This window comes from Sparus aurata, chromosome 3 (genome assembly GCF_900880675.1).
Source record: "Sparus aurata chromosome 3, fSpaAur1.1, whole genome shotgun sequence".
Taxonomy (NCBI): domain Eukaryota; kingdom Metazoa; phylum Chordata; class Actinopteri; order Spariformes; family Sparidae; genus Sparus; species Sparus aurata.
The window spans coordinates 7504935-7519703 of record NC_044189.1 but is presented as its reverse complement, the minus strand read 5'-3'; the positions used below and the strand labels follow the sequence as shown (position 1 = coordinate 7519703).

At 39.7% G+C, this 14769-nt stretch overlaps 2 protein-coding genes across 2 annotated transcripts; both read right to left on the bottom strand.

Annotated features, from left to right (window-relative positions):
• Positions 1-176: 176 nt before the first annotated feature.
• Positions 177-5065, bottom strand: LOC115579330 (cyclic GMP-AMP synthase; the record flags this gene model as incomplete). Its single annotated transcript, XM_030412833.1, has 8 exons — positions 177-1145; positions 2187-2309; positions 2491-2590; positions 2791-2944; positions 3374-3504; positions 4231-4450; positions 4583-4815; positions 4945-5065. Coding segments are annotated over 8 exons (1455 nt in total), but the record flags the coding sequence as incomplete, so codon positions are not given.
• Positions 5066-8499: 3434 nt separating this feature from the next.
• On the bottom strand, positions 8500-14256 carry LOC115578801 (elongation factor 1-alpha-like). The gene is made up of 8 exons (XM_030411989.1): positions 14204-14256; positions 13272-13425; positions 12071-12250; positions 11672-11968; positions 11445-11595; positions 10308-10564; positions 8928-9162; positions 8500-8767 (listed from the first exon to the last, which is right to left on the bottom strand). The coding sequence occupies exons 2-8, from the start codon at positions 13413-13415 to the stop codon at positions 8643-8645; spliced, it is 1389 nt and encodes a 462-aa protein (XP_030267849.1). The 5' UTR covers positions 13416-13425; positions 14204-14256; the 3' UTR covers positions 8500-8642.
• Between the last annotated feature and the right edge of the window lie 513 nt (positions 14257-14769).

Below are 14769 nucleotides of genomic sequence, written 5' to 3'. Positions count from 1 at the left end.
ATATATATATATATATATATATAGTAACAGTAGGAATATATATATATATATATATATATATATATATATATTTTCCTACTGTTACTGTGGCTTTTTGCATCAGACATAAATGTCTATTTCATACTCTTTATTTCTTATTACATCAACAATACAAGGTACTGAGTTTCATTTAAGACTTTGTGATTAATATATTTATTAATATACAGAAGATGACAGTACATTGAAAGTTACAAAACACAACTAAGCACCAAAACAAAACATAAAAAGTGACTTTTTCTTAAATTACCAAATACACAAAAACATGTATTGCACAGATATGATATGAGGCTGTGGCTGATCTTAAATAATAAGGAATGAAAGAACTGGGAAAATAAATGTGTCACAAACTGTTGATAGATTTCTCAAGTTGAGTCTTTTTGAGAAAGTTGCTCAAGATCTACGAGAAACATCTCTTAAATAAAACTTTCACATTACAAATAGTTAAAACCCTCTTTATCACCATGGAATATATTATATTTAAGACAGTTTGTTATTCATGTCATCGGTTATACAGTCACTGATAAATTAGAATAAAATTCAATTAGGATTATCACAGTTTATTTATATAACTATCATGGATACTCACAAAACTGTGTTGCTTCTTGGCCTCGAAGTTAAACTCTAGACCTTTTCACACAGGATAACAGCATTTATTCCCTCATTAACATACTTGATAAAAAGAGGGAGTGTCTGTCACATTTTAAGTCTGCTTTTTGCATCCTTCTCCCATCACTTATATACTAAATAGGACACAAACCAGTGTTCCGGCTACAGCAAACACTACAACCATTTTTTTCAAGGAGTAAACTGAAACCAGTCTTGAGGACTTCTCTGCAGACATCTTTGTGGGTAAATCTGCTGACAGACTCCTTATTCTCATGGGAGCAGGAGGCTTCAGCAGGGGCAGGCCGAACATCCTCTGCTCCTCCAGGGCGCCGACGAGGAAAGCCAGCGCTTTCTTGGGAAAGACGGCCGGGGAGAAGAGGTTGCAGCTGGGGACGAAGAAGTGAGGGAGGTCGGCTCTGCGTGCGTGGTCCTCCAGAGCCCCGAGGAGGTGCAGGAAGCAGGAGGGAAGCTGCTGACGAGCCCACATGGAGTCGTTGAACCTGAGAGACGAGACGGAGGGAAAGATGTCAGATTATGATGCAAATTTCTATCAGTAGTTTTATATTCAGTGCTACTCATATCAATCCAAGCATCGCTGGCTTACTCACGCTACTTCTATTTCAACAACAGTAGGGCTGCCAAATCCTGAGTATTTGTGCTATTTAATAAATTGTCGTTTTTTTCTTGTAACTTATTGATCAATTAAGGTTTTCCCATGTCAGAGAATGTCTAGAAAATTGTTTGTTTATGCTGCTCAACAGTCTGAACCCTCCAAGTCCTCCTGTGACTAGACTTTGTGCCGACATACTCACTATCTTTAGGGCCGAAAACAATGTTTTTATGATGATTGACTCACCCGCCAATTTGTTTTCTTTCATATGATTTGTTTTAGTAAAATATCTGAAAATAGCTTGAAAATGGGGATGCATAAGTCCATTGAGATGCATTTATAAACCTCCAATAACAGATTCTTTTGGCCACTTGAGGGCAGCAGAAACAAGATATGAACACAAATTTGACATATCATTACCTTTTAAGTTGATATTGTGAACTCGCTTATTCACACATCCAGCAGTGACGGAGAAACACTATCGTTCATTTGGGGTCGTGTTCGGTTCCACCTGATGGATGTCCATTCACTTTTTGTTGGCTCCATTTTGGTCCCTACCAGCTTCTTAGAAAAATATTTGTCTCTTTTGCTGCTAAATGCTTCAATGTTGACTAGCTCGTTGGTTAAGGTGTCTGCTTGCTGTTTGGCTCTTTGCAGATAGTGTTCTGTTTTCCATTGCTATGGAAAAACTGAGCTAAGAGAGCGGCGAGAGAGAAGCCAAACAAAGTTTTGGGCTATAAATGGGCTGAAACTTATAATAAAGCAGCATAACATTGAGGGGGGCTGCAGATTCAGCCAGCGATTTGCATGTTTCCATTTTGATAATAAAAAATCAATTATATTTACATTGTGCTGTCCAACAATAACCAGTGCTATTGTCTCCAGTCTTGCTCTGATAATCCTGACATTTGGATGATAATAAAGACATTACCTTTTGGACAGGGTGTGGAGGAAGGCGGTTTTCCCATGGTACGAGCAGAGGTCCTCCAGCTCTTTGGGAAAACGCTGTTTCAGGCCCTCAATCAGGGACTTGAGGAGCATCAAGCACTGCTTACTGCCAGAGAGAAGACCGGTCATTTACCACTGATATGTGGACATTATGTTTTTGTTTTTTTTAAATGTGTTTTGTCCGTATATGACTCATTCTTCCACCACACTACCTTACGGTCTCAACAGGAAGATGAGTGCAAGAAAGAACTTCATGATTGTGATGATGTGAGAGTAAAGTGCCTCACCGGCAGCATTTGGTGGCGTTGCTCTCACAGCAGGTTTTCTTGTTGCCGTGGCTCGTGATGATTTTCTTCTCGATGTGAGAGAAAGAAATCCTCCAGCTCTCTGTCACAGAAAGACAGAACAACCCGATGTCAGCGTACAGGTGCACAAACACTCCCACTGTGGTTGTGTATAAGACGAATGGCACGTGACTTAAAGTCCCACATGTCTGAGCCTCAGAGGTCTTTTTTTTATTATTTTGATGACCTCCGTGTCGCACTTACTGCTGTCCACATACAACAGACAGACAGAAGTTTCTCTACCTTTGGCCTCCTCGCTGAGGTTTCGTCCTTTGAGCCTCTTTGGTACAAAGTAAATGGGTAAACTTCTGATTTCTTGGCGAACCTTCTTTCCCAGCCAGTTTTCCACATCGGGGCCGTTACGGACAGCGAGCGGCCAGCCCTGAGAGGGATGAACCTCCATACAGGAACAAGGACAAATGTTACGCCTCATCAAATTAATACCACCGCTGCCTTCACATGAGTACACAACATCCATACAAATACTCATTCTACCGCCATTAATGCTGCTTCTTTTACAAATACTATTACTTATACCACTTGTGGCGTCCAAACTAATTGTTATCATGAAATGCACGCTTACCTATCAATGGTGCTGAATTCTACCCCATTAGTGTTATAAAAACATTATTTATTTCAAGTTTAAATACATTTTCATGTCTGTCGTGACGCTACATTTTGGGAGATTATGATTAAACGTTAAAAAGGATTTTCATTGTCCTTCATTCGTAATCTGAGAACCATAGATGACGGTTGATTTAAATCCTCCAGATTTTCTTTATCTCTCAGTTGTGTCATTTTAAGACTGTACGGACATAATTTTTACCTCCAGAGCCGGAACCACGTCCACAGAGATCAGCTCGTCACCGTCAGATTCAGTCCTCAACAGAGATAAAGTCACAGCCGGAGAGTTCGGACGCTTCCTGTTCACCTCCCAGCGACAGCAATCATCAGGCACTGGAACCAAAGAAGAGATAAAACAGAAAGGCGCCTTTAAAATCCGCGACTTCGTGATACAGATGCGAGTTGATGTAGCCACCAATCGGGAGGACATGGCGAAGCTAGCAGCCATAAAAGCTGCAGAGGAGACTGATGAATAACATGAAAATGCATTAAAGGGCTCTTACACCATCCCAACACCATCTCAACAAATAATAAATACACTGGACTTTTGCTCTCTCTCAATTGGATATTCTGACTTTGTGGCAAGCCTGGCTATAAGATGAGGCCATAAGATGAGACTGTTGTTCACTCATGATGGACTAATATGGACACATGTGCAGACACACATGTAATCTGTATGTACTGTCTAGAGCTTGAATTCAGCTCTATATGCTACTGCTGTAATATGTTTTGTCAAAGGTCATAACAAAAGAAAAAAAGAGAAGAAAAGAAAAAAGTAATTTGCAAAAGACAAGAAAAGATCAGAATGAAGATTTTATACTGTGGGTAATGGGGGCGGGACTTGATAAGCTTTGGCTTCTCCCGCTTTTCCCTTTCGGCCATGTGTGTTGTATTATTTGAACAATGATGAAATGTGATGCTTATGAATTGACATGTCCGAAACAAACAACATAAATAAATAAATAAATAAATAATAGCTTGATCTCAAAACACCAACAACAGGAAGAAGAGGGAGAAACCAGATGATTGGCTCAAGATAATAACACATGACGATCCCACCTTTGTAGGTCTTGAGGAACTTGCGGACGAGGCGAAACATCTCAGTCAGGATCTTGCTGGATGAAAGCTGCTGATTCTCAAGAAGGAAGACTTGTACGGGGCTCCGAGTCGGCCGGAGAAAATCCAGGCGGTAGAAGAGGCCGCCGTCGAGCTCCGTCATGTTGAGGCGTGACGGCGCCTGAAGCTTCAGCATCATGTCGAACTCATCGGGGTTGTGGATCTGAGGCAGAAGTACAGAGATTCAACACATGGACTCGGTGTTCAGACAATGAATGCACAACTTGTTTTTAGGGAGGTGAGAGTTCAAGTGTGCAGAAAACTCTGGCGGTATTGTTGCCTTCAGAAAATATACCTTCACTTTCTCAAAGTAGCTGCCGGTGGTGAGGAACTCAGCTGACTGGAAGAAAGGCTGATCGCTGCTGCTCCTCAGGAACTTCAGCAGGTTCTCTCTGAAGTCGTTAACCACCTCTGCGGCCCAGCGGCGGTCTGTCTGTCGGAGCTTCAGGTCTTTGGCGTTGACTTTGATCCAGTTGGCCAGCTCCGGAGGGATGGAGGACAGCTCCTCTGCCACCCCTGACCCCTCCTCTGTGATTCAATACAGTGGAGACAGGATCAACAACAACTCCAGACCTCGGAAAGAATTACAAGCATTTTAACATTCGGCAACAAGAAACAGTGCAAACAGAAAGATTCCAGGTGTTTTTCAGATCTCACCTGCTTGTTGTTGCTGAACTTTCAGTCTCTGTCTTGCTGGTGTGAGGTGAGAAGGCGGCGACCTTCTTCTGGCGCTGTCTGTTCGCTTCGTTGCTTCAGACGGACTGCCCCCTCCGAGGTTAAAACTTCCGACTTCTCCGTCCATTTCTCACTCGTAGATAACTGCAGACAACTAGGGGTGGAAAATTACTTAGTATATTTACGCAAGTAATCAAATTTTAGGCATCTTGTACTTGAGTTTTACAGGTTGATGCCAATTTCTGCTTCTACACTAGCTGAAACGCATCACTTAAACGTTTGGTCCATACGCACTTTATGATCAAATTGTGGGACATTAAATGTTGTAGTTTTATGGTGTAAAACCGCAGACCTTATAACAGATTATCATTGAACCATAAACCTATTCAAACAACCCATGGACTTTGAGACGAGAGAACTGGAGGTGTAAAATGAGAACTGGTTTCTTGGTTTTAGGAGTCATTACTACAGCTTTTACATCTACATATGTAAACCTACTGATCCGAACTGAGGTCATTTTTTGATTTTAATTAGTAGGATTTGCATCCATAAATGCAAATGGCCTAAAGGGAAACCAAATATTCACCAGTTCATGCATGAAATTAAGCTGTTCTTCAAAAGACTGAACGAACCGACAAGAGAGATCAGGACAATGAAATCTAATTTAAATATACGTGTATATATACCCCTTTCTTATCCCTTTTGATTGTTCAGTAAATAAATACATTATTCTTGTATTGTTAGCGACCCCTGTAGGAGAGGGTGAGACGAGGGGTGTTCAGTTGGTCACAATCTGCGTCCACACCGACAGATGCCGCTAAAGAGCACAAACTGCGCCGTTATGTAACTTCTTTATGCAAAATCATTCATGGCTCCAGCTTCACAGATTTAGATATTCGTTGTTTCTTTTCCTTTTTGATAGTCTTTAGATAATCTTGATTAATTTTAAACAATAGATTATTTAAAATGGCTACGGCTGGTTTACAAAACAAGCACTGGCTCCGAGTAACATGTCATGTGAAATAAAAAACCCTTAAGATGGTGAACATTCTCACTGTAAATGTGATAGATAGATAGATAGATAGATTAGCTTCTTGTATCAATCCTCTCGACTACTGATGTCAAATTAATCTCATAATTATTGCTTTCACTCACCTGTGTTCAAAAAGCGTCTGTTGCAAATGATTACAGGGCATAATGTGTGATAGCTGCCCTCTTCATCTCCATCCACTCTCCAGTTTCACTTTCAATTTCCGTGAAATGTAATCTGAGGATAACTTCCTCCTCCTCCTCCTCCTCCTCTTCCTCCTCCTCCTCCTCCTCAGTGGATATCTGCCTCTGGATTCACATTAAAGACATTTAAAGGTTAAAAATGTCTGCAGGTGTACAATCCCTTCTTTGAAAAATGATACTGCCAGTCGACTTAGTCCAGTTATTATGCACTTTGGTCGACTACTTTGACCTGTGTATTCCTGTTTCGTAACAAGACACACCCTTAAATTTCTCTAAAAACCGGTTACGTAAGTACCTGCCTACTACCGGAAGGTTGCCATTTAAGAGAACATCTTATAGTGACGGAAGGAATTCACAAGCAGTCAGGCATGTAAAATCACATCTCTTTTGATGGAGCCATCTAGAGTTAATAAATAATGTTAATGTTATTAATGTTAGATAAAATGTTCTCTTAATTATTTCACTTAAAGTCAGTTACAATTAAATAAAAGATCACACAAACATGAATTAATTGAAGTATTCAAGTATTACAAGGCTGTATGTAGTTATAAGCTAACATAAGCATGCTAATGTTGAGCTGGTATAATGTTTACAATGCTAGTTTAGCATATCAGCATGCAAACATTTTCTAGCTAGAACTAAACAAATTATAGATGGATACATGAGGCTGATGTGGATGTCATTATTATTAATATTAGGTTATCATTTTTTGCTGTAGTTTTGAGTCGTAAAACCAGGAAACCAGTTAGCAATTTGCACCTGTTAAATTGCTTTTTGGTTAAATGTCTAAAATAAGGTCTGTAGTTACCACAGGCTTGAGATATTTTCACGCTCTGTTCTAAAACAGAAAAAAACATCATTAAATGTCCCAGATTTTAACTGAAAAGCTCTTATTTGTTTTAAAAATGGCGCTTGCTAACAAGTGGCTAAATGAGACTACAGAAGTTGTTGCGGTCATTAAACGTCATCAAAGCAAACACAGAGACTCATCTACTCACTTGTCTGTCTAAACTATTCTAACTCTAACTTTACAACTTGTAGATTTAACAATTTAAAGAACATGTGTTGAGTAATTGTGTAGTAAGTTGATTAGTGTTGGTGACGACGGCAGTGTCTTCTGTTAGCCTGACGTTAGCTTTTTCCTTCTAGCGATTTGATTTACGCTTCGAATGTCACGTAAGTGGTGCTGATCTGTGAGGATTATATCGCTGAACAAAACACGTAAGTATCATAAACTTGAGCTTTTTTTTTGGTTAGCTTACAAAAATTATGTCATGCTTACAGCACTCTGTTTGACCTGTTTTGACCCGATGATGGGATTCAGTCAAAGTCAGGGGAGCATCGGGGATTCGATCTGAGCATGACGTGAGAGTGAAGGATATTGAGGACGTTCACTCAAAACCACAAATGTCAGCCTCATGGTGGTGCTAGAGTACAAGTCAGGGGATTGCTTATGGGTGTCATGATCACCTGTGCCCAATAAAAGTGGTTGAAATGTGCTAATTTATTAGATGTTGAGATATTTCACAGGGCATATGGAAATTTGTACCCTCTAGTGTCGCTAGACGAAGGGTCAGGGGATCAACAAAGGCAGCATGATTCACCCTCTGGGCACCATGAATGTCTTCAAAATGTACAAATGTAATGGAAATCTATCCAACAGTTAGAAAGACTATTCATATTATGGAGGGAAATCCTATTAAATTGTGTGAGAATCAGACAAAATTGATAATTTATGTTCCAGTCATTAAGACCAGACTTTTTGTAAATATGAGTCTCTGATTGTTTATGTGACAGTAAGTATGCTACATTTGTACAATGATCTTTCTTTCTCATATTTAAAATAGAGCTGCAACAATTCATCAATTGAATATTTTATCACCTATTATATAAATCGCCCACTAGTTGGAAACCGGAATAATCAGTGTTAAACATTTTTCAAGAAAAAAAAGCAGCTTCTTGATGCTGATGTTTTATATAAATGGAATCACAAATTAAAGATGTAAGATATCCCAGGAACTTTGATATCATGGCTTTATAAATAGAAACACTGCTGATTTGCTGTGGTAAAATTCATGCCAATGGTTCAGTAGTGTAGTTGCAGCAACACGAGAATTCATCACGCTGAAAATTCCAAACTAAATATAAAGTGTTCAAGGTGAGTTTTGTGGGAAAATCTACAATCTTAGAGCAAGGATTGGAGTGACAGACATCTAAAGATTGTCAAAAGCTGCCTACAGAGTAGTAAATGATCTTCATAAAAGAAAGACAAGATTTGTAAAACAATGAAAGAAACATCTTTACTTGGTTTGATTTAGTTTTTTATTTCTTTGACCCTAATTCTCATAACAGACAGGCCTTCCTTTCCGACGGAAACTCTTGCGATGGTTTTTTATCAGCATAAGCCGGAAGACTGTGACTTTTTGTTGGACATTCTGCATGAGAATTCATTTCTTTTTATCTGCTTTCTGTGCAGCCTTAGTGACCTTTCCAGCACCGGGGGTCTTCTTGTTGACAGACTTGATGACACCGACGGCCACGGTCTGCCTCATGTCACGCACAGCAAAACGCCCTGTAAGGAAGAGATGGACAAAAAAAAGAGTTGAATGAGAAGCTAAAAAAGATAGCATTCACCACGCTGGTTTGCCCAGCATACTTTTCCATGGCAAGAAAACAAAACGGGCTGTAGCCAACAATCGTAGTAAATGAAGAAGAGAAAGCATTATACTCACCCAGTGGTGGATAGTCAGAGAAGCTTTCCACACACAAGGGTTTTGAAGGCGTCAGTACAGTGATGCAGGCGTCTCCAGACTTGACAAACTTCGGGTTGTCCTCAAGCTTCTTGCCAGAGCGGCGGTCGATCTTCTCAGTGATCTCGCTGAACTTGCAGGCAATGTGAGCAGTGTGGCAATCCAGCACAGGAGAGTAGCCTTGTGCGATCTGGCCGGGGTGATTCAGGATGATGACCTGAAACAGCGACATTTGAGGGCATTTAGAAAAGGTGATTAGAGACCTCCCTTCAGGACTAACTTCAGGAGATGAACATCACTGCAGTTACTGCTACGGGCCAGCAGGGGTCAACAGATGTTCATGTTTACCTCAACTACTAAAATGACTTGTGGAGTAACACCACCTTAATGCAGATATTTTTTTATGAGATGATTATTTCAGCAGGACATTAACATTGAGATAAGTCATTTCATTCTTTTATCATACTTGTGTTATTGTTGGTTGGTGTTTGTATGTGAGCATGAAGTAATAAATAAAATACTATTTTTTATACCAAGGAAAAGGACGAGTGCCACAAAAAGAAGTCTTGTAAAGTTTTGTCATTTTCTGTTTTAGCTAAAAGGTGAACACAGCATTATTGTAGGCAAGATGTCCTAGAACAGAACGAGAAAGAACATTAAGCAGGTGATTAACTAAAACCTTGAAGCTAAGCCTTGTTTAGGTTTCACGTCATCTCTATTAGGGCTGGATATCACCAGGTACCTCGCGATACAATACTATCACGATATTTTGCCCACGATAACGATAATATCACGATACAGCGATTCTGCGATAATCGATATATTGCAAGAAATTTCATCAACGATACATCACGATATCTGTGTCACTGAAGAAATTCAGAATTTATTGACTGCACTGAATCCATTTCACAGGAATTACAAAACATTGTCAATCAATTTCACATGAATGACAGCCAAGTAAACAAAGAGTATATTGCACAGTGTCTCTTATTAACACACACACTGACTACAACTATCATTAAATATCTATATGTGTGGGTTTCAGAGCTACTTAGACCATGTTTTTTTAATTTTATTTGGTTGTATACCTATGTTTGAATAAAGATAAAGCTGTCCTCCGAAGAGGGGTGGTGGGCCAAAAAAATAATAATAAATAATAAAAAATTTTTTTTACATTTTTAAATATCGATATTTGGCACCAGTGTATCGATAACGTACCTCAAGACGAAATATCGCGATATATCGTAGTATCGATATTTTGGCACACCCCTAATCTCTATGCTCTGCACATGTTTATAAGCCTGAAACTCCTCTAATTCTTTTCAATCTTCAATTCCTCTGTTTCAATCTGCTCAGACTCACCTGGGCGGTGAAGTTCTCAGCTCCAACTGGTGGTTGGTTCTTGCTGTCACCAGCCACATTGCCTCTGCGGATCTCCTTGATGGAAACGTTCTTGATGTTGAAGCCAACGTTGTCACCAGGGACAGCCTCGGTCAGAGACTCGTGGTGCATCTCCACAGACTTCACCTCAGTGGTCAGGTTGGGGGGAGCAAAGGTGACGAGGGTACCGGGCTTCAGGACACCAGTCTCAACACGGCCGACAGGTACAGTTCCAATACCTGAGAGGAGAACCAGGGGCATATTTAGTTTTTCCTTTTCTTTTAACAGTATTTTACTGTATCCTCATGCAGCTCACATACTGTGCAACTACACTGTAATTACAGTAAAAAGGGATGAACAGCTGACTCAGACTGTAATCAGGGAGCTTTCTCCTAATATCCAATGCCTTGTCCTGCAAGCACTTAGCCATGTCTTTCCCAAAACAGCTGGTAAAAACATAGGTAAAGCTAATATGTCATGAGTATGTGATGAAAAGATGATTTGAGTCGTCCTGCACAGCCTCAGAAAAGTAAACTGGCTGTTCGGGGCAGGTAAACAGTGCCTGAGAAACGCATATAAACAATATGTTCCTGCCGTCCTGAAAATCTATCTGATGAGACTCAGGCACAAACATTTACAGATGCAGATAAAGTTTCAATCATGCAAATGAAAGGCACTGTTATCTTTAGTAAATGTGTGGGTATCTCTAGGTCTGAACATTGTCGAAAATATTTGGGATAATGTAAGTTCAAAACTCAATAAAATCTAAAACAAAGGTCTAGTTTTTAGAAATTTGAATGCAGACTTTATACATATTTAAGGACTCCACTTGAGTTGACTTACCATGAACTTCAGTCACAAATCTTTAAAAAATTAACCATAACTCAAGTTAAAATAATAATAAGACTTTGATCAGCTGTAATAATCTGTAATGTAAAGCATTACCAAAGGTGTGTAAAATGTAATGAACAGTATAGTTCCAAATATGACTAATAGAATAATATTAATATGAGTTAGATTCAGATTCAGGGGTCTACATGTAGAGTTATGACAAAAGAAACATTTGAGATGTCATGTGAAGTAATAAGATGTGTTGAAGGTGAAGTCAGTGGTCCTTACCGCCAATCTTGTAGACATCCTGCAGGGGCAGACGGAGGGGCTTGTCGGTGGGGCGACTGGGAGGCAAGATGGCGTCAAGAGCCTCCAGCAGTGTCTTTCCGCTAGCATTACCCTCCTTTCGCTCAATGGCCCATCCCTTGAACCAGCCCATCTACAGAGACATTCAAAGAGAGCAATTAGCTCATGTTCCCAATCATCAGGTTTAAACAAGTTGAACATGTCCTTACCTTTTCGCTGGCCTCCAGCATGTTGTCACCGTGCCATCCAGAGATGGGGACGAAGGCAACAGCTTTGGGGTTGTAGCCGATCTTCTTGATGTAGGTGCTCACTTCCTTGGTGATTTCATTGTAACGGTTCTCGCTGTAAGGGGGCTCGGTGGAGTCCATCTTGTTGACTCCAACGATGAGCTGCTTCACACCAAGGGTGAAGGCCAGCAGGGCGTGCTCACGGGTCTGGCCGTTCTTGGAGATACCAGCCTCAAACTCACCAACACCAGCAGCAACGATCAGCACACCACAGTCAGCCTAAAATGAAGATCACAATCAAGAGGTGATATTTTAATAGTCTAAAACACAATGAAAATGTGGTTAATCTTGAGCTTGTCATGTATAAACACTATCATTTACCTGAGAGGTACCAGTGATCATGTTCTTGATGAAGTCTCTGTGTCCAGGGGCATCAATGATGGTCACGTAGTACTTGCTAGTCTCGAACTTCCACAGAGCAATGTCAATGGTGATACCACGCTCACGCTCGGCCTTCAGTTTGTCCAGCACCCAAGCGTACTTGAAGGAGCCCTTGCCCATCTGTGGAGGTCAAGGCAACAGCAATGGATGAGAAAACAGAGAAAATAAAAGACAGGTAAATAATTTGATAAGGGAAAATCAGCCTCAAACATATAGTAATAATTGCTTTCTTAAAGTATAAGTAGCTTAAGCACACCGTACTACACATTAGCCACTGCATGTGTTTGGATCTACATGAACATTATTCATTTACTTTTTCATTTGTATGTTCACAAATGACTGGTGTATCTTTAGATTTTTACCTATTTTGCTTCCAAAACGTCATTTTTTAGACTAGTGTATAGAAATATCGAAGATTACTGGTAGGTGCTTATTTCGAAGCAGTTGTCTTGACTTTTGACCTTTCTTGACATGCTGGCAAATAAGCGCATATGCATTTAGCTCATCTAAGACTGGACAACAGAAATAGAAAAATAAGAAAGAAAAAAGAAAAATATAATTTCGTAATGCAGATCATCGACTGCGGAAATAAAAATACGCTGTCTACACCTTAAATAACTTACCCTGTTCACTTTTATATTGTAATCATACACATCCGTTTAAAAATATGTGGAATTAAAGTCTCTTAAATACACCGCTCTTATGTTATAACTTTCTATATTCTTTCTAAAACCTCAGACTGATAATCTACAAACTGAAACAAGAGTTCTTATCCAGGCTTTATCCAAAATTTGTATACAAATTAGTGCATTTTAATTAGATAATACTTAATTTCAAAAGAAAGTCCATACACAAAACTAATAGTCTTGATGAAAGAACTCAGTTGGGGAAGTTTCATCTAAAATGTTGAACTTAATCACCTGTTACATCTCCCTTAAAAACAGTATTTAAGGAATGTAACGTTACAAGTGTTACAGCAGCAGGTGGCAGCAGCAGCCTGTCTGAGAACAAAGTGTCAACGGTTACAACCGCACCCGTTTTCCACACCTGTAACGTCACACTGTGGACCTCATGGTTTTCTAAATACTTTGAATATTTGTTAGAAACGTGAATAAAGACATGTGGTGTCTCCGTGACCAACCTCAGCCGCCTCCTTCTCGAACTTCTCGATGGTCCTCTTGTCGATTCCTCCACATTTGTAGATCAGGTGGCCGGTGGTGGTGGACTTGCCGGAGTCGACGTGGCCGATGACCACGATGTTGATGTGGATCTTTTCCTTTGCCATTGTTGATTTACTATTTCGACCAACATGGAGAGGAGTTAAGTTGACTTTGACATTAAAACTTGAAGGTTTAAATTAAACTCAGAGTTTATCCCACTAAGGACAGACTCATAACAGTTGTTTAAAATAAGTTGAAGTAGGTAGCTAGCAGTTAGCTAACGTTAGCCGTTAATTAGCTACCACCCTTTTCAAATGTCAAACCAAGCACGTGGGTGAGAGACATCCAGGAACTTAAGTCCTGAGAACGCAGAATTAGCAATACCACATTATAAAGATACTTAAAGTAAAAATATTTGAGTTTTTAAAAACAGTACAGTACTTGAGTATGGGAACGTCCTATGTTCCCACATTTCAAAGATTATTTTCCAAAATTGGGCCCTATGTTCCCACAGTTCCCACATTTAAAAGTTTTTTTTTTTTTTTTTTTTTCAAAATTAGGCCCTATGTTCCTGCATTTCCATTTTCATACATTTGTATCAGATTTTATCCCCCTTTCTCCCAATTTGGTAGCCAACCCTGTGGGAAAATAGGGATGACCCCCTTGAGTACATGTAGTTAGTTACTTCCTCTATTGTATAATATCCTCCAAATACAATGTAGATTTAAGATTATCCTTCCTTAATGTTACACACACATTTTAAATGTGTTCCACAGGGGAACTTTTTAAACTGGTAACACAAAATGGAAGAAACCATTAGACCCGAGGGGGAGCCACTGCCAATACAGTTTTTATTAAGCCATCACAAATGTGTTCATATGTCAAATCTTAAGATGTAAGTGTTAAAACTCACCTGGTTAAAGGGGTTTGGAGGTGGTGGATGGAGGATGTAGATGGTGGTGTTGGATGGCCGTCGTCTCCCGATCAGTCAGTACATTCGCTTGCTATTTGTGTGCAAGGTAAAGTCAGGGCACGCCTTTTCCTCCTCCTCCTGTGGATCTGCATCTACATGAATTTGCGCATCAAGTAGTGATAGGCCTTGCACAATTCGACCCACTATGCTCTTGTCTGTTCAGTTCGTCAAGAATCCTCGGTCAACCAGTTTTGCCAGTTTGTTCGTTCGTTATGTTCTATGACACTCCTTAAAAGTTCTGCCTCACCCTTTTCATCTGGTATCTCTTTCATAAAAACCTTTGTAGCTCTCTTACTATTACCTACTACTTACTAACTATATACATATCAAAATGCACAGATACTCCTTTATCATCTTGAAGAAATGAGTGAAGGCCAAAAACTGATAGCTCATCAATGTGTTTGCCTCTTTTTATAATCGGAATATACTCTGCAGTGTTTGATTGAAGTTTTTGAAGGAATGCAGCTAGTGTGCAATCAATAAATAGTAATGAAACAACAAAGAAA

Excerpts from the sequence above, each read along its gene's own strand:
- LOC115578801 (XM_030411989.1), bottom strand. The coding sequence starts at position 13,415 with ATGGCAAAGGAAAAGATCCACATCAACATCGTGGTCATCGGCCACGTC. Across the intron at positions 12,251-13,271 it reads TCGAGAAGGAGGCGGCTGAG|ATGGGCAAGGGCTCCTTCAA; the intron begins GTTGGTCACGGA and ends TGACCTCCACAG. Across the intron at positions 11,596-11,671 it reads TGCTGGAGGCCAGCGAAAAG|ATGGGCTGGTTCAAGGGATG; the intron begins GTAAGGACATGT and ends ATGTCTCTGTAG.